Source organism: Ursus arctos, unplaced genomic scaffold (assembly GCF_023065955.2).
Source record: "Ursus arctos isolate Adak ecotype North America unplaced genomic scaffold, UrsArc2.0 scaffold_11, whole genome shotgun sequence".
Taxonomy (NCBI): Eukaryota; Metazoa; Chordata; class Mammalia; order Carnivora; family Ursidae; genus Ursus; species Ursus arctos.
In genome coordinates this window covers 63717997-63738265 of record NW_026622775.1, presented here as the reverse complement: position 1 = coordinate 63738265, position 20269 = coordinate 63717997, and the positions used below count along the sequence as shown (strand labels likewise).

The 20269-nt window shown below is 36.8% G+C and overlaps 1 protein-coding gene across 9 annotated transcripts in view; it reads left to right on the top strand.

Moving 5' to 3' along the window:
* HMBOX1 (homeobox containing 1) overlaps positions 1-20269 on the top strand; it is a 187135-nt gene that overhangs the window by 152581 nt on the left and 14285 nt on the right. Inside the window, exons 7-10 of one of the 9 annotated variants that reach the window (XM_026518918.4) lie at positions 15552-15634; positions 17458-17553; positions 18385-18479; positions 18720-18791. In XM_026518918.4, the coding sequence (XP_026374703.1) occupies positions 15552-15634; positions 17458-17553; positions 18385-18479; positions 18720-18791 (346 nt within the window). Of the gene's footprint in view, positions 1-15551; positions 15635-17457; positions 17554-18384; positions 18480-18719; positions 18825-20269 lie in introns of all 9 variants that reach the window. The other 8 variants (XM_044391168.3, XM_044391167.3, XM_048212134.2 and 5 more) reach the window with 8 other exon arrangements.

Here is a 20269-nt window from a genome sequence, read left to right as displayed (position 1 = left end):
GTGCCTCATCCAAATATTATATTTTATTAGTTCCTACTTTGACATGTCATTCACTAAAACATCAAAAGGTCAGACTAACTTATAGTCCTAACCATTTTGAGACTGTCCTATAATTATCATCTTTATAGGACTAGAAACTATAATTTGTCACTAAAACATCTTCTTTGGAATATGACTATACCCCACCCAGATTTGCTCTGTAGTATTATTATGAAGGAACTTAACTTGCACACAATTGGTATGATAACCTTTCAGCTCTAACAACATTAATGTACAAGTTCCTTGTCAAGTGTTACCAAATTAATTTGGCTTTTTAAGAGGCAATTAGAGTCATTTATCCTGAGTAGTTTGACTCCCAATAAAAACAGCAGCAAGCCTATGACACAGGAAGTAAAAGGTTCAGTTTTAGAGGAAGTAGTAAGTACCCCGAAGTACAAGGTATTGTGTTTCTCCCTCTTCAGGGAGGTAGGACGATAATCCCCGACCATTGTACCTCTGATTTTCTGTAAAGAATCTATGCTGTTGTCTGTGGTTGGTTTGCTGTTTGTTCAGACCTCCCCCTGAGAGAGAACAAGTTCTCATTTTAGATACAGACTGTATCTTTTAGGAAGAAGTAATTATTTTGCTGGATAGTACTGATCATAAGAATAACTGTGCAGGAGATAATAAATGGATTGATTTTATCAATCCTGTTCTGTTGATCTTCACTTTATATTAAATTGTTGGTCGGAGGTGCCTGGCTGGCTCAGTCGGAAGAGCGTGCAACTCTTGCTCTCGGGGTTGTGAGTTTGAGCCCCATGTTGGGTATAGAGATTACTTTAAAAAAATAAATAAACTTTAAAAAAAATAGATACATTGTTGGTTGGTAGTATCAGATTCCTAAGTAATCAGTTTGTAATCAGTGCTTCATATTTAAAAGTAGGCTTCCTGCCTTAGGACAACTTGTACACCAGGTATAAGAAACTTCATCAGATCACCTACAAGTATCTTTTGTAAATGTAGTTCCTACCAGCACAGGCTGACAAAAAAAGGGAAAGGAGGCTAGAGCTGCTACCTGCCAGAAGTGAAGCAGATGCAGTAAGGGGCACACCAGCTTCAATGCCTTGACTTCCCTGCCTTCAGTACCTTTGAGTGTGTGATCTGGCAGAAGCACGTCACTCTCCAAGGTACCACAGTTTCCACTGGTATGAACTTCATACAATTATCACTCATATTTAGTGGTTTGATTAGGAAACTAGGAAATCCATGAACCAGCAAAACCAAACACTGCCTCAAGTGCATGTCCTTTTTCTTCCTTTATTAAAATAAAACGGAGAGTTGAACAAACATTTAATGAATTCAGTGGTACGCAGTGAAGAGACAGGTTTCGAGAGAAATGCCGTTTCTCAGTTGTTTTTAAGGTAGTTTTACTGTTTTTGCCTGCCAACTCCGGAAAACTGTCTCCATTCTTATCATGGTCTTCATAGAAAGACTTATGACTAAAAAGTGATCCATAGTAGAAGGAAATCTAGCTCTATAATTGTCATGTAGTAATAAAACTCACACTAAATCTCTACCATGGTGGGACTTCATTTAAGGCTGCCTGTTACTGGGCAAGTAATAAGCCTATATTGTTTCTAAGACTAGTGATAGGATAGAGTGTGCTAAAAACTTAGCTCCTAAATTCAGTATTACCCTTTTACCTGTTTATCATTAAATAGCAAATTACAGTGAGCATGCTACAAGTAAATAAAACATTTGGGAGATGAAAATTTTATGTTTGGGCACATTTCATACATGGTATCCATAATTCTTGTATGTATGGATTTTTCTTTTTTAAGCAAGTAGAGAAAGGAATCTTACCATCTTGATAAGGACTTGGAAAGCTTGTGTGTGTGTGCTAGTGTCTGAGGAGGTACTGCTAACTCTTCTGTTAGATTAACTACACTATATACATAGAATTTAAATGTGTATTGATGTTGTGTTTTGAGGGACAAGTCCCACAGTTTATTTAATTCTCCTCTGCCCAGGCAAAAAAGGTAGGTCAGCTTTGTGGTTGTCTCCAGAGCAATTGGATTTCCTTTGCCAGGAGGAGAGAGCCCCTAGGTGAGCTATAGCTGTGGTCCTGGGGCTATCCTGGGTTTTTTACTGATGCTGTCACATCTTTGCTTCTAGGAGCACTTGTGAAATACAAGAGTTTGGTTTAGATGATTCATTGCTACAGAAATTTGCATCTTAAAGGAAGTCTGAAACAATACCAAGTCTTAAGGGAATGATGACCATTCCTGTGAGGACTTCAAGCCAATGAACTGAGTCAGGAAATCTGAGATCTAGGTCGTGTGACCTTGAACAAGTCAAGTCTCCTCTCTGGCTCCTCATCCATAAAGTTCATGTCCTCATCTGCAAATAAAGAGGGTGACTTGGTAATACTTCCTTCCAGCTTAAAGTACTTTGATTCTTTGTCAGGATCTACTCTGTCGTATATTTAAATCCATGTGTAAGGAGTTATGTTATGGGATTCCATTGCATTTATGAATTAAGATTCCAAAATTCAACTTATCAACTTATTCAACTTATCGTATCTGAATTCTTTAATTTGTTCATAGGTTAATACTAATTTTTCCACTTTAAAGTCTTCTCTTTTCACTGGCTTTTCTATTCTGAAACTTTAACCAGCTGCAAAACTGTGAAAACTTATAGCTTCTTCTATAATAGAACTCATTTATATTTTAGCTTTTCCTTATAGTCATGGGAACCTTCCAAAAGGCTGATTTGGTGAGAGCTGTTATTTATTTTAAGACTGTAGAATTCAAAATGAACTCTTATTTATAAAAAATACATTAGTATGGAACATCTTTTGTTTGTTGTACTATAGTGTGTTTGCAAAACATTCAAAGTGTAAATTTGTTGCTGAAAGGCATTAAGATAAACCAAGAAAATTATTTAAAAATAATTTTATGCAACTTTATTTTACTCATGCTTTGAGACAGCAAACTTTATTTTCAAATGTTTTTTTAATTACAAAATTAGCACATGCTTATTATATAAAATATGGAGAAATGTAAGGAAATATAAAGAAGAAAACTAAGATACCACTTACCACCATTTAAAGATAATCATTAGTGTTTTGTTGCTGTATTTCTTTTCAGTCATTTTTTTGTTATGTATATATTTTTTCGAAGACAGTTAAACCAGATATGTAGTTTTACATTTAATATCACTCATATGCTCTTTGAAAACATGATTTTTAATGACTAAATCCATTATATATATATTGTATATATATAATCCATTATATATATTTTTAATGACTAAATTATATATATATTATATATATTTTTTAATGACTGAATTATATATATTTTTTTAATGACTAAATCCATTATATATATATTGTATATATATAATCCATTATATATATATTTTTAATGACTAAATTATATATATATTATATATATTTTTTAATGACTGAATTATATATATATTATATTTTTTAATGACTAAATCCATTATATATATATTGTATATATATAATCCATTTTATATATATATATATATAAATTTATTACCCAGTCCCCTGTAGCCAGAATTTTGGTTGGCAACGGTATCTAATTCAGGTCCTGACTTCATAACTAGCTATGTTGCCAGTTTGTAGATAGATACAGGGATGGTGAAAGAGAGAAGAGTATTTTGAAAAGCAGTTATAAAATTAATGGCAGGTAGATTTTTTGTAATATCACATAACTCAGTTTATTTTGGGTAACATTTTTTATTAGAAAATTAATAGTTACACATTGTAAATTGTTTAGAAAACACAGTTTATAAAAAAAATATTTCCATTCATAGATAACACTGAAAATATATGGATACATTTACTTGTAGTGTTTCTATGTATCTAGATACATATTTTTTAACAATTACATGTTACAACAGAATTACAATTACAACATTTAACATAATAGGGCATATATGGTTTTGTAACATGCTTTTTTCCCCAATATTTCCTATATCATTAAGTAGTCTTTGAAAATGTGATTTTTTAAAATGGCTCCTTTCTTCTTCAGATAATTTATTTAACTATTATTACTTCATTAGACATTTAAATCTTCCCAGGTCTGCCCTCTTAAGTAGTACTGACATGACCACCTTTATACTTAACTTTTGTCTTATGACTAATGATACCATATTCCCACCACCTCCCTCCAAAACGCTGAATTTACCCACATCACTAACAGCGGCCTTGAGCATATACTACTGCTCCTGTCACCGGAGCCTGTCTTCCATGTATATTGTAATCATCTTTTTGGGGAGTGAAAATCAGCTTTGTTTTGCCTATATAATAGGCAAAAAGCAATGTTTTATTTTTGTCTACATTTAAACTTCTCTGATTACCAGTGAGGCTAAACATTTTTACATGTTTATTAATCATTCATACTTAGTGTTTATTTTTTCCTTTCGCCATTTTTCTGTGGTGTATTCATGTTTTCTGATTGACTTGTATATTAACTCTTTATAAAATCGTTAATGCTTTCTGCTGTATATTTATATTTATTTGTAATTTGTTTTATTTTTCATTTAAATATAGGCAAATCCATTGCTTTATTCTTTTTTTTTTTAATTTATTATGATATGTTAGTGACCATACAGTATATCATTAGTTTTTGATGTAGTGTTCCATGATTCATTGTTTGTGTATAACACCCAATGCTCTATGCAATATGTGCCCTCCTTAATACCCATCACCGGGCTAGCCCATCCCTCCACCCCCCCTCCCCTCTAAAACCCTCAGATTTTTTCCCGGAGTCCGTAGTCTCTCGTGGTTCATTCCCCCCTCTGTTAACCACTCCCCTTCATTTTTCCCTTCCTTCTCCTACCGATCTCCCTGCTATTCCTTATGTTCCACAAATGAGTGAAACCATATGATAATTGTCTTTCTCTGCTTGACTTATTTCACTTAGCATAATCTCCTCCAGTCCCATCCATGCTGATGCAAATGTTGGGTGATCATTCTTTCTGATGGCTGAGTAATATTCCATTGTATATATGGATCACATCTTCTTTCTCCATTCATCTGTTGATGGGCATCTCAGCTCATTCCACAGTTTGGCTATTGTGGACAATGCTGCTATGAACATTGGGGTGCATATGGCCCTTCTCTTCACTACATCTGTATCTTTGGGGTAAATACCCACTAAAATTGCCGGGTCATAGGCTAGCTCTATTTTTAACTTTTTGAGGGACCTCCACACTGTTTTCCAAAGTGGCGCATTGCTTTATTCTTGTGCAACTACCTCCCATCATTTATGCTTCCTCATTTCGATATTTTCTTCTAGTTTTGTTTGTTTGTTTGTTTTGTTTTGTTTTATGATTTCACTTTTACATTTCACCCCAATATATTGAGTCTATCTAAATTGAGACCTTATTTTCCAAATAGTCAATTTTCCCTTTCTCCCTTTAAGATTCTTTCTTTCTTGCATATAAAGTTATTATATTTGTTGGTTCTGTTAATCTCATCATCATTTCTTGAACCACAGTTTTGATTATTATAACTTTATAATTTCACAATATTTGACAAGATAGGGCCCATCATTACTATTTATTATCAAAATGTTCTTAGCCATGTACATCTTTTTTTCCAGGTGAACATTAAAATCATATTGTTGACTCATATCACTCCCACTGAGAAAAAGAGAAGAAAAAAATGTGTGTGTTTTAATTTGATTAAAGTGCATTAAACGTAAAGATTCATTTTGGGAGAAATAACATTGTCATATTCATCCTTATCTAACAATGTGTTATATGCCTCTCTATTTCTTTTTAATCTCCAGATCTTTTTTAATATCTCTCAGCAAAGTGAGTAAAATTTTTTAGTTTTTTATGTGGTTTCTATATTTTTCTCATCAGCAATTTTTATTTTTCTTATTTTTCTTGCTTTCTTAAATAGATGCCTTTTTTCTGTTAGATCACATCAAACTGGTTATTATGGATACATGAGAAAGTTTTGATATTTTTTCTACTTAGGACCCAACCGTCTGATTTATTTCTGAGGCATTTTCAATTTTTCCCTTGGCTTTCTTGATGTAGTATAATATGCCAATGATAATTTTGTGGTCCTTCTTCCCAATTTGTTTCTTAGTTTTGTTTCATGTCTTATTGTACTGACTAGGACTTTCAGAAAAACATTAAATTGTAGCCAGAGAAAAAATTGTTTTGAGGCTATGGGCTCTACTATTGCCTTGTTTCTGATTTAATGAGATTGCTGCTAGCATTTTATCATTTTATTATTAATGTTATCATTTACTGTTTTCCTAATATTTTATTGTGAAATTTTTCAAACATACAGCAGAGTTGAAAGAATTTTATAGTTACCACCTAGATTCTACCATTAACATTTTACTAAAAATACTTGTTTTATTACACATCTCTTAGCAGATTTTTAAGTTATCAATAATCTTGTTTGTATTACAGAAGTAGTTATCTGTACTTAGTGTTCCAAGATTTTTTTTTTTTAAGATTTTATTTATTCATTCGACAGAGATAGAGACAGCCAGCGAGAGAGGGAACACAAGCAGGGGGAGTGGGAGAGGAAGAAGCAGGCTCATAGTGGAGGAGCCTGATGTGGGGCTCAATCCCACAACGCCAGGATCACGCCCTGAGCCACCCAGGCGCCCCAATTAGTGTTCCAAGATTTTTAAAAATCAACACTGCACTAATTGTTGAAGAGACAGGTGAATACCACGGTTTCTTAGCCCTGTTTGTTATCAAGAAGTGGCAATCTAAAAATTTTCAGTAAAGCTTTGAAATGGAGGCTTGTTATGAAAACTGTTCCACTGAAGGTCAGTGTTAAGCATCAGAAGAAGGGTAGCAGTCTAACTTGGATTATAGAGGAAAAAGAATTGAAGTTAGAATTTTTGAGTATTTGACCAGACTTTCTAGAGAAGAGAAAACCTTTGTTCAGCTGATAGACTACTTACAAAAACAGCTGCTATTCAGTCTACTTGCCAGGTGTATTTCTGTAGTGAAATACAGTCCGTGAAATTATGATAGTTGAGTCACATTAACCCTTAAGACCATCCTGTTCTTTTTGTACTGACTCTATTTCCCCGGGGTATTAGTCTCCTAGGGCTGACATAACAAATTTCTACACTGGGTGGCTTAAACCAACAGAAGTGTACTCTCTCACAGTTCTGGGGCCAGAATCTGAAATCAAGGTCCTGACAGAATTGGTTTCTCCTAGAGGCTCAGAGGGAAACACTTCCATGCCTTTCTCCTACCTCCTGGCAGTTGCTGACAATCCTTAACATTCCTTGACTTGCAGGTGCAATCATCCCAACATCTACTTCCATTTCCACACTCATCTGTGTCTGTGTTCTTCTCTTTCTCTTATAAGGACACTCGGATTGGTATGACCTCATCTCGATCCTTACTAAAATTACATCTGCAAAGACCCTATTTCCAAATAAGATCACTTCCTGAGCTTCTGGGCCAACATGAATTTTTGGGTAACACTATTCAACTCACTACACCCAGCAATTTCCTTAGCAAGCAGTAGTAGAAAGGGCATCAGCTCAGAAGTCCAAAAGCTTGGCTCTGATCCTAGCCAGTTCTGTAACTTTGGAGAAACTTGTCATCTGTAAGCTTGTCATTGTCTCCATTTCTCAAATGAGGATGTTGATCAGTGAATAATCTTTCAGGGTCCCTCGTTGTCCTAAAGTCTACATTAAATAGTGAAGAATCATATGCATAGCTAATTTCTAGCTCTACTCCTCTTGTTTTTCTCTGGTCCCTGATTGTTTCTCAGGGGTACTTTAAGGTCTGATTAGTGTTAGAAAGTCTTTGACATCTTTGGATAAAATAGAGAATATCACTATCCTGGTTTGTACATGAATGTGAACTAAGGGGGTTCCTTATTCCTTAGGCCTTTGTGGATTAACAAAAGATAGTTGCTGCACTTGGAGGTTTTCCCTTTTCTTTCATCTCAGCTTTTACTCTGTTGTTTAAAAACAAACATAAGAATATTTAAGACTTTTTTTGTTGCCAAAGATCATTTAACACATAGATGATCTCAAGTAGGAGATAGGACAGTTAGATTCCAAAGTGCTCCAGTCTCATGTTATTCTCTTTCCCGCCTACTGCCCAGTAATTTTACTTCGTGATGAAGAAATGCACACTAGATTATAGATAGTGGGCAATGTCTGACGGTCCTGAAACCTTATTTTGAATTACTAAAATGGTGAGGCTTAAATATCTCTCAGGAGATATGCACATAAAGGCACAGAAGAAAGAAAAAGTTCATTTACATGCCATTATCCCTCGCTTAAAGAGTTAGTCCCATCTTTTCTATATGCTCACCAAGACACAAAAGGAGGAATTTTCTGGCTGCAATTTTTATAGACTTCAGTGTTATTGAAATGAAAGTGCTTCAAGGACATTTCCATTTGTTACTAGCTTATGGTTTCTCATCTCATGTAAATTATTTTGCCACTTTTCATTTTAATTCTTTACTGTCATTGTCTGGCAAAACGATCATTTGATTTCTCTCTGTGAAGATATTCACTGATTACTCAGCTGACAGTGTCCTTTGTCTATAAAAGTGTAGTGCCCTTAGGATTTATTTTATTACTTTTTTATTACTACCTGTAGATTTCTGTTTACATTTCTTTCCCTTTTTTGTCTTGGAAAATGGCTGGGGCTATAAAATATTCTTATATGAAACAGACGTATGTTTTGAACTCCAGAGTTCCAGTTTAGAAACAAATCTCTTTTAGAGTCTTAGAGCTAAGTTCTCCTACAATTTGTTCACCTGGTAACAGTAGAAATATCTACTTATTTGACATAATCTAAAGGTTAAAATGCTTGAAGGAGAATAATAAGTAGTGTGTACTATTCCTAAGGCTATCATTCTATTTATTTATTAATTTTTTTGATATGGGGTAGAGAGGTGCCTAAACCCAGGAGGTAAGGCTGTCTTGAATTATTACCATTCTGAAATGTCTCTTGAATCTCACTTTTCCTCTCTGTTTCTGCGCCTCAGCCTACTGCAGACCCTCTCCTCAGCTGTTGCCACACTGCCTAACTGGCTTCTGCCTCCAGTATCACCAGAGATATTGCCCTATAAAAATAAGTCTGATCATATGATACCCTGCTTAAAAACCTTCATTCCCAGTTGCCTAAAAAGTTAACTGCAAACTCTGTCATACTGTTTAGAATCTGGACCCAGTGTTTTTTTGGTTTTTTTTTGTTTTTTTTTTTTTTTTCAGTCTGGTTCCCAACTACCCCATCTTATGTACAATATATTGCAGCCACACTGAACTCCTACCCATTCTCAAGAACATTCTGAGCTCTTTCATAACTCCCTTTCTTTGTATATGTTGCTTTCTCTGCCTTGTATTAATTCACTTTACCCACCCTCTCTGCTCTCTCTTCAGGACCCTGCACAAATGTTGGTTCCTCTCTGCTCCCATATACTATATTCATACCACTAATATAGTTCATTCTATGGTATTTTATAATATGTTTCATTACATACATACATCCCCCAGTGACTACACTGGGAAGTTTTGTCTGATTCATCTTTGTCACCATTTAGCCAATTGCCTGATATAAATTAGGACTTGATCAACATTTTTTCATTGGCTATATGATTATTTCCAAAATCAAAATCATTACACCTATTTTCCAACTTCATTGATAGTCTACTGGTTATATATAGCTCAGAAATAAGCACTATACTAATGTAATTGTATTCAGCTGTATCTTAGTCTTTAAAACCTCCTAGTGTGCCTAGAGAAGACAGTGTGCAGTATGGTGAGATGTCAACTGGTTTTCTCCTGAAAGATATTCATGATTTCACTAAAAGCCTTAACTGCAACCACTGTTTTCTCTGTTTTCACCTCTGTTTCCTTCTTCCATTCATTTTTTCCCTTATTTATTTATTTATTTATTTATTTATTTATTCAGCCATCTACTGATCAAACAGTTGCTTATTGAATGTCTTATTATATGCCAAGCAGATTCTTTGGGCTTAGGTAGCTCCTCTTGTGAGTAACTAGATAGAAACTGTAGTTAACCATCTTCTTTGATGCTTCCTTTTTTTCTGAGCAATTAACATGCTCTCTTTCACAGAGCACATATGAAAAGGACTTAGGGATTTTGACACTAATTTCAGATAAGTCAGTAATGTGGTGTGGTTGCAAGGTGACCATATAGTTTATTATCTAAAGTGAGATACTTTGGGGAAGAGAATCTGTTAATAACCCAAGATAATAGCGCACTCTTGCGCAAACTAAGATCACCCTATATATAACCCCTATAGTCTAATCAGATTACATTACTAGTTGCCTTGTTTTTCAAGCACATCTTAGGTTTTTATGCCTTTGTATCTTTGTCTTTACTGTTAACTTTGCCCTTTCCTCTCCAGTACCTGGAGTCTGTGCATCCCTCAGAAGCCTGCCCAATTCAGTGAACTTTCTCATCTATGGAAATATCTCTTCTGAATTTATTTAGCTTATCATTTATATCCTTAATTAGCAGCTGGTATCTTCTGGTTTGTCTGTTATGTTACTGTTTTGACTTGTTTTGACTCCTTTTACTGTTTAACTTTTTTATATATTCCTCCTCAGCTGAACCACATGTTCTTAAGATCAGGACTTCTTTTTGAACTTATATCCACTCCTCAAGTACAGTGCCTTATTCACACTCACGTAATACATTTTTGTTGAATATTTTATTTTCTGGCCTACCTTTGTCTTTCCTAAAAACTCTTCCACTTTATGTTGGTATTGTGGGTCTGTTCCCAGTGGGAGGGGGGCTTTAAGAGCTTTGCAGTGAATATTTTTAATTATTACATCTTAAACTTATATATTTACCATGGGGTATCTTATTAATAATAATATTAATAATAATAATATTAAAGTATATTATTTTATCAGTTTAGATTATACTGTCTCTCTTGAATTCATATTTTTCAAACATTGAATCACTACGGAAAGACAGAAAGATGAAAGTGGTACTCAGTAGTCCAGCATACAAGCCTCCAGCTCTAGTAGTACATTTTACTGAAAATTTACATTTTGAATAGGCCTACGTTTCTTAATTATAAAAATAATAGGTCCTTAACAGAGAAGGAAGGACTGATTGTCAGGTTTAGAGATATAAAACTATAGTGAATTCTTATATTTTTTTGATTTAGAAAAAGGTACTGATTTATTTTTCACACTGATCATCTTTATTTTATATAATTAGATCCTAAAAAATGCACAGTAAAAATGATTTTTAAAGACTTTTTAATTCATTAAGTCATATATACCATGAATAACTACAAATTCTAACTTAGCTTCCAAAAATACTGTGGCTTTATCCTACTAATCATCAGAATAGCAGTCACAATCCTAATATTTTCTAGCTGATCCAAATACACTTTACAAACATAAATTGTTTATGGAGTATTAATCATTAAGCTAGTGTTTAATTGTTTCAGTGTTTTCCCAAAGTTCTTTTATTACAAATTTATAAAAATAGCATATGTTCATTTCAGAAACTCAACAGAGAAGTATATAAAACAGAATGTGAAAACCAATCTTAATTACCACCAATACTTCCCTGTCTTCCATCCAGCCCCAGTATTCTTGCTCTCAAGAGATAATCATTTCTTTAGTATGTATCTTTTGAGACCTTACAATAACTCTATATCCCTGACTTTCAACAGTTCATTTACAGTGGTATTTATTTCTTTTGGAGACCCCTACACTGGGTTGGTGGGGACTTAGTTCGTCATTATTGACTTGTCAGCACTGCCATCAGTGGGGAGTGCATATAAGAAGGAATCAGACTTGTACCTCAGGTGGCTTTCAGCATAGTAGGGGAGAGATGTATATAGTGATAACTATAATACAAGATGAAAAAATGTGAGAGAGGAACAGATGGAGTGCTGTGGGATTCATGGGGTGATATTTACCTTTGACTGGCCAAGAGCTGATACTCAACCTATATCCCGAAAAGCAAGATTTAGGTTGGGGGGAGGCAAAAAGCAGATATACTGGCAGGAGAAAGGCAGAGAGATCCCAGGAGTTTACAAGGTTATTCCATTTTCCTAGACTGTAGCATGCATGTATGGTAGTAGCAGCAGATAAAGAAGCAAAGGTAGTTTAGGGGAGAACTCTGACCACCTCTATAATAAACTTTTAAAAATTTTTAACAGAATAATGCCCATGACTAGAGATGTACACTAGGAATATTAAGCAGACATTAGAGGGGGTGGATGGGGTGTCAGTCACTGGCTTTGCAGTAATTTGGAAGAAGAGTTGCTATAATGAAGTATAGTGGCCCTGGAGCTGCTGCTGAAATAGGACCTGTAAGTCTCAACAATAGCCATGTTCCATCAGATCTGAAAAGGCCTTGATTATAAGACACACCTTGATTTTACGTACCAGTGATAGGGGACAAAAAAACACTGCCAGTTAATTTTCAGACACCATCAATTACAAGGTACATCTTGATTTTAGGGATTATAATAATAAAGAAATGTACATCACAAAATCAGTGAAATAGCCTAATTGCATAGGTACAAGGAAAAGATGGGGCATGCAAGAAAGACAGGGGAGAGCTGAGAAAATAAAGGAGGGAGGATGAGATCAGGTATACAAATGGAGAAGTAGACCTTGAAGAGGAGAGTGCATCTTCCTCCACCAGGAGATGAAATGAATGAGCAGTGACTCAGAGAAGTGGAGAGGTTGAAAAGCTAAAAACATCACCCAAACTTACGTTAAATAACATCCCTCTTGGTGAAAGAGGAGGCAAAGTCATTTGTAAAAAGAATGACTGGTGGATTTGAGGGTTTGGGACCTAAGAGTGGAAAGCCTTCAGGTAAGTGGGGCATGAAAGATGGATTATTAAAAACAGTTAGTTAGAAAGGACAGAAAGAGTTCCCACCCAAAATGAGGGCCCCAGTTAAGGTTGAAAACCACAGATTTATAAAGAAACCAATTGGCCCTATTTTATGACTTTGTCCAGGAACACTTGGAGAGAAGGATGGAAGAGAACATGTGGAAGGTGCTTTCAGCAGGGTAGGAGATTGGCTGGACAGGTATGGTGGAAGGACAGGGAAGCTAAATAAGTTTCTCCTAAGGGATATTGTTGATTTGGCTCGCCAGGAAGTTCAGGCTAAGAAATGAAAGTGAGGCCGGAAGTATAGATAAACAGATTTTTTTTTTTAAGTTGGTGGGGGGGAGCGTTTTAAAGGGATTCGAGATTATAAAGAAGGTGAAGGCAAAGGTATTCTGAAGAGGAATAGTAGTAAGTAGAAAGTTGACTGGGGGAATTTCAGAATTAAGATCATGGAGGTAGAATTCAGAAGTTTGAGTCTTGAAGATGTGTAATCTTTCTAAAACACAGATGGGTGTGTATCTCTACGTGGCTTGAAAACTTCTGTTTCAAGATGATGTCTTTCCTACTGACAAGAACAGACAAGGCTCTTCACAGGCTGGCCCCATCCTGCTCTTCCAGGCTGATCTCTCTTCATTTCTTCCTGTGAACCCCATATTCTAACCACTCTGAATTCTCCTCTGTGACCAGAATCGTCAGGGCTTTTATCTACCTTTGGCTTTTGCACATGCTGTTCCCCTTGCATGAAATGCTCTTCCTCCTCTTTGCCTTGCAAACTCCTGCCCATCTTCAAGACCTAACTCAAGAAGGCACTTCCTCTGCCACATCCTTCTGGGTCCCTGCAAACAACACTGAGAACACTTTCATCTGTGCTCCAGCAGTACTCTCTTCAGACATCTTCCGGAATTTTACCGCAAGCATATTGGTTTATATGTCTGTCTCTCCAGTAGGTTGTAAACTCCTTGCAGTCAGAAACTGTCTAAATCTCTTTACCCACAGTGCAAGCCTACAATGTTAGGTACTTAATATCTGCTTTTGTTTCCTTCGTTGAACTTTAAATAAATGAGCCAATCCAGTGCTTCTCCAACATTAATGTGCATTCGAATCACCTGGAAATCTTGTAAAATTCAGATTCTGGTTCAGTCTGAGGTGAGGTCTGGGATTCTACCTTTCTAACAAGCGTCCAGTTGATGCCAGTCCTGCAGGCTCGTGAAACTATTTCAGAGTGTCTTTGCCCAAGTAAATAGCACAGATGGGGTAAAGGTCAGTAGGAATGTGGAAGTGGAGCAGTTATGGGGACAGTCTGTTGGAAAAATCCTCAGTATGAACACTAGAGCCCTAAAAATGATGACAGAAAATCATGTAGGAAGAGATGCTTAAATTGTGGAATCAAGCAGGAGACCACTGTGGAGCGTGGTAGTTGATAGGCCTGGTATGATCTAGTTCTAGGACTTAATCTTTTAGCAAAGGAAAGGCCTTCCGGGGACGGCAGCAGCTGTGTCAGAGGATGGGCTCCATGGAGATGTTGGGGGTGGGGCGGTGGGGGCATCAGGAGTCGGGGTTTGGGGTTTCACAAGAAGGGTTTGCAGCCTCCATTTATTTATTCCTGATAGAATGGCATTTCCACTATTTCAGACCAGAGGATGAGGGAAAGGAAAAGCTGCATTCTAAGGTATGGGAAGCCCCTGAAGAAAAAAACGGGAGGGTTCAGAACATGAAGATCCTTTTAAATTTTCTTAAAATCATAGTTGATAGAAAAAGTAGCCCTAATAAACATTCTGTTCCCACATAGAGTCTCACAGGTCTGATAATGCTAAGGAGTTCTGTAAACCTAATTTCTTGTAAGTACTATTGTATAGAATATGTGCTTTTTTTAACATATGGAAAACAAAAATATTTACATCTCCTCCCACTAATCCCCTTCCCCCACATCAAAGTAATTGATTTTTACAGCCTGATGTGTACTCTTCCAGCTTTTATCCATGCAAATTTATGTGCACATAAACAGGAATTTTTCAAATTCCATAATGGTATTTTCCATGCACGTTATTCTGCAGATTGTTTTTCTTACTTAGGAATGTTGTAAACATCCCTCCAGGTCGGTGGATAGAGCTCTAACTTCTTTTTTTCCTAGTCATTTTTAAATAACTGTGTATAGATATGGATGTCCCATAATTTGTTCTACCATTCTCCCATTGATGCACCATTTGGTCGTTTAAAATTTTTGCCACTACAAAGTATGACACACACACAAAAAAGTCCTGTTGTTACCAGTGCCTCAGTAACAGAACTCCATGATTTCAACCACCCGTATGTGTATCACAGGCAACTTTTATATCAAGGACATCTTTCAGTGAAGCAAAGCAGTATCTAGGCCTGCACTAATATAGTAGCCACTAGTCACATTTAGCGATTTAAATTTAAATTTGCTAAAATTAAATCAAAAAGTCACTTCCTCAGTCACATCAGCCTCATTTCAGCTGCTCAGCAGCCACATGTGAGTAGTGGCTCCCCTATTGGATAGTAAAGGCCAGACTGTTTCCATCCTCACGGAGAATTCCATTGGACAGCCTGGACTAGACACTAATGTTACATCATAAAGAAGAATGTATTTTTCAGTGGGTTAGTGTTTTAATGAGAGCACACTTTTTTAAAGTACAAACTTTTGTCTTAATTGGTTGCCCCTGCAGTTACTTCAATGAGAATCAATACCCAGATGAAGCTAAGAGAGAAGAAATTGCCAATGCTTGCAATGCAGTTATACAGAAGCCAGGTAAGGCAGCAAGCTGCACTTTCCTCCGTGGTGGAGCTCTCGGCTTCAGATCGTCATTTGGGACGAGAAATCATCTTTTACTCATTCCATCTGGGTACCATTCGCTCCATCCTCACCACCTTTCTGTCTAATCACTGCCCCGTCCTGTTCATGCAGTACTTCTTAGGGATCCAGATCAAACGTTCACATGGAGAGTTTCCAGGGAGTGTCCCTGCTTAAGATATGAGACCTTGAGGGGTGCCTGGGTAGCGCAGTCGTTAAGCGTCTGCCTTTGGCTCAGGGCATGGTCCCGATGTTCTGGGATTGAGCCCCACATCGGACTCCTCCGCTGGGAGCCTGCCTCTTCCTCTCCCACTCTCCGTGCTTGTATTCCCTCTCTCGCTGGCTGTCTCTCTCTATCAAACAAATAAATAAATAAATAAATAAATAAATAAATAAATAAATAAAATCTTTAAAAAAAAAGATATGAGACCTTGAAATTATATTTTTAAAGACTGTATAGATTTCTTTCTCCAAAAATATAGCATAACTATTTCAATTCCAAAATAATTTTAAAGTTTGGAATATTTAAGCAAGGCTTGTAAATGAAAAGCCTTAGATTTAGATTTTTTTTTAACAAGTGTTTTATAATTCTGTATTCCTGCTTGAAGAAAGAATTTCTTATTGGATGTGGCTTCTTTCTCCTTCCGAGATTGGGATGACTTCTGCATATAGCTAGGAAAAACAGGGTAGTTCCATTCTGAAGTCCTGTTGTTCTTATGCAAGTCAGCTGAGCCACTTAAACACACATATGACTTTTCTTCCATGTGTTAGAATATTATTCCACATTTCACAGTTTTTGTTACCAGAAATCATTCTCAGTTAAGATCATCAATTGATCATTTGGCAGGTTAACTTAATTGGCTATGTATACAGAAGTATCAATGTTTTATCGTAATTAAACTGTGATTTAGTCTCCCTTACCCAGAAGCCAGACTTCTAGCAATCTAGACCCTACAACCACACCTTAGTGACTGACACACCTCCAACAACACCTATACCCTTACTTCACACCAGCCAAAGTTCCACCCATGAGGCTGTGCAGGAACTCAGAAGGTCCCTGGAAAACACTTCACCCTGTATCAACAACACTTTAACCTGTTTTCTGGCTTCTCCACCCACTGTGGATTAAAACTAAAACAGAAAAGGCCAGTGGAGGAGGGAAAGGTGCAGATGGGCCCTTGTTGGCCAGCATGGTGCTAATCTGTAAGAAGTCACACTTGACAGCAAAGAAGATAATCTAAAATGCAACCTGAATTGGGCTATGCGTTGTAGCATAGTTACAATAATGGATGGTCAGAGTGACCTTTAGTCTTCAAGAAAACATAGGTAATAATTGCTTCCTGCTGTCTGTCTGAAGACAGGCAGGAAACAGTTTATATAAGGCCTTAAAGATGTAAGTAAACTTGAGCTACCTGAAAACTTGATGAAGACTAACATACTCATCTACAATGATGCTAATTAAATGAAACCTCTGTCCTGTGACATTTGAAGCCTGGCAGCCTGACTGTGGAATTCGTTAATTTTGTATTTAGTATTGGAATTCTTTAATGTCATGTGGCTTTCTGAAATATTTTATGTTCTTAGTTGCTGTTTTTGTATTTATTTAGTTTTTATTCATTCAATAATAGTTATACAGAATACTAAAAAACAACAACAACAATAGCTGTATCTGTCATTCTGGCAATAAATGCAATCAAAAGAACTTTTCAAAGAGAAAAGTATTATTCCTTAAAACTAGTCTCAGCTGTAGACTATCTGAATTTTATTGCATGTATTCACAGGCAAAAAACTGTCTGATCTGGAACGAGTTACCTCCCTGAAAGTATATAATTGGTTTGCTAACAGACGGAAGGAGATCAAGAGGAGAGCCAATATTGGTAATGTATCAGAGAGGCTGCTTTCCCTTTTGAAGCAGTCATGGACATTGTATTTACTTTGAGAGCACCTTCAATTTAGAACTGCAGGTCTTAATGATGCTAATTTTTAAGCCTGACAAGAATTGTCCTTATGTTTTTCTTTGTGTTTCTAAGAGTTAGTATTATTAGCACTATTTGTATTATACTAATAATGGCATTGTTCTTAATATTCTAGAATTAGACATGCCCCTGACTGCATGACTCCTGAGCTGCGTATTAAAACTACTTGCTAAGGTCTTGAGTGAGGAGGGAATGAGACCCTGAGCTTCTTTGTTGTTACTGGGCCGTGACTTAGATACTAAGAAACATGTGCTTAATAGAATTGGGATGAAAGAGTCTTAATAGGGAACACAGCAAAACACAGATTTTTAAAAAGAGCATTTAAGAAATACGAATTGATGCGATTGGGGTAGGAGATTTGTTTTGAGCTTCTAAAATTGTATTTCATTTCTAAACTTAACTCCCTCTCCATCAATACGATTCTCAAACGCTTTATAGAACCCTGAGACAGGAGGGCTCTTGAATTAGTTGGTAAGTATTTATGAAGCACTGAACAGTCAACCACTCACATGTGGCTCACATAGCAGCAGGGGCTCCAGAATGACAGATGTGTTCCTCCCCTGGCCTATGCGCAGTTGCATTCTGTCCATCTGCAATTTAAAAGAAAACTTACAGGAATCTAGATTCTGGTTTAATTACACCCTAATTTCTTCAGCACAAAGATTTGTTCAGTGTTCAAGCTATTACAGTAATGTAACAGATAATTTAGGGATCTATTTGCTTTTTTCGAAGAAGCAGCAATCCTGGAGAGTCATGGGATAGATGTACAGAGTCCAGGAGGCCATTCCAACAGTGATGATGTTGATGGAAATGACTACTCAGAACAGGTGAGCAGCTGAGAGCAGAGGTTCTTGGTTACAGAGTGGGTGGGGCAGTATGACAAGTCAATTCTGTGGGTGCGTTTTGTGCGGGGAGGGGGAGAGGAGACAATCTAGTGTCCCTCCATGCTGCTCATGTGTGTAGTTAGATTTTCATGTAATTTGAAAGGAATGTGGTAAGATTCAGTTGTCCTGTTAAATTTGTGAGAAACTGTTATTCACCCACATGGATTTATTGTCATACAACAGGATACTTGGCAAGTACGCAATGGGGAGGAGGAGGAGGGAAGAAGTTCAGAGGGAGGCAGAGAAGCAGAGAAGGTAGAAGAAGAGAGGAGGATCTGATCCAAACAAGCAAGTTACACCATCCACCACACACACACTCAATGTTTGAGAAATACTAGGGGCTACTGGGTAGCTGTAATCCATGCCTAAACATGTACCAATGCAGCACACAGTGGAAGGTCCCACCCACCACGGCCCCATTGCAGTGAGAACCCTCATGCCCAGATGAGTGGTTCTTCCAGAGTCTCTGGCACATTGACACATACATCCTCTCATAAATGCATGTCTTCTCACCTCACCCTGACTTAGTCTTCATTGCTTGGGAGGAAAAATATATTTAATTGTAGCCACTGGATGGAATAATTCAGTCACTAAGAACATGGGAATTTTCCCCCCACATACCTCTTGACAGATTTCATTAAAATTGTCATAGGAATTAAAATTCATTTCTGTTTGGAATATGAAAAGAATGTATGATCTCTTCTGAACCCCAGCAGGGAAACTTTTGTTCTTTCCTATGGTGTATATACACCTCTTCCTGGCCCCCCAGCCAGCTCTTAAGTATAGTCTGCCATGTTCTTCCTTCTGCCAATCATTTTACAGCCTCTGTTTACCAGCTTGAACGCAGAGGCTGCAAGAGTGCACGCCACCCCCTTTTAAACTCTAAAGACCAATCTGTGAAAATGGGAATGAAACAATGATACCCATAATTCCCAGGGGTTACCTTTTCTCTTTTTAGGCCTCCAAATCATAGCTCCACATTTTATTCAAGAAAATATTCTTTCTAATCAGAAACATTCCTGTTACCTTTCAGTCTACCAATGTAGGTGGATTATTTCCACCGATTTTTCCACATGCCCTAAGGGAGCACGTCCCATGATTTTTTTTTTCCAAAGGGGCTTACCCTTTCCAGAGCTTTTTGATGCAGAGTTCCCCTGAAGATGTGACAGGTGAGAAACTTACCCCTTATTTGTAACACCATCTTCAGTGCCTGACAAACATCCTGCAATGCCAGTTTCCTTCACAGCTTTATTGTTTAACACATTGAGCTGTGCACGGAAGGAAAGCTTCACACTCCCCCTAAATACGACACCTGCCACTTCCCTGGCACAGCAGCCTTACAGCAGGAGAGTGCCGCACATTGTCTCCCGTCACCATTTCCGGCTGCTAGACTTTTGTCCTGTTGTAATTCAGAGTTTTTTTGGTTTTTGTTCTTTTATAAAAATGCATTTTTACCCATTAGATGTCGGTGTCTATAGTTTAGTCCAGTTTTCTGAGTTCAGTAGAGAGATACCATGAGGTCTGATAATCTGTTTGTAAGAGTACCAATCCAGAATTTAATAGCTCACTAGTTTGGCCTTCAATGACTGGTGCTATGTTTGTTGCAAACTAGAATGATCAGATTTGATTAGCATCACCAGCAGTCTTTCTGATAGAAGGAATAAAATTCTTAGCAAGAAAAAAACATTTTGGTGCTTTTTATTTGTTGAATCATAAAAATGTCAATTGGAAGT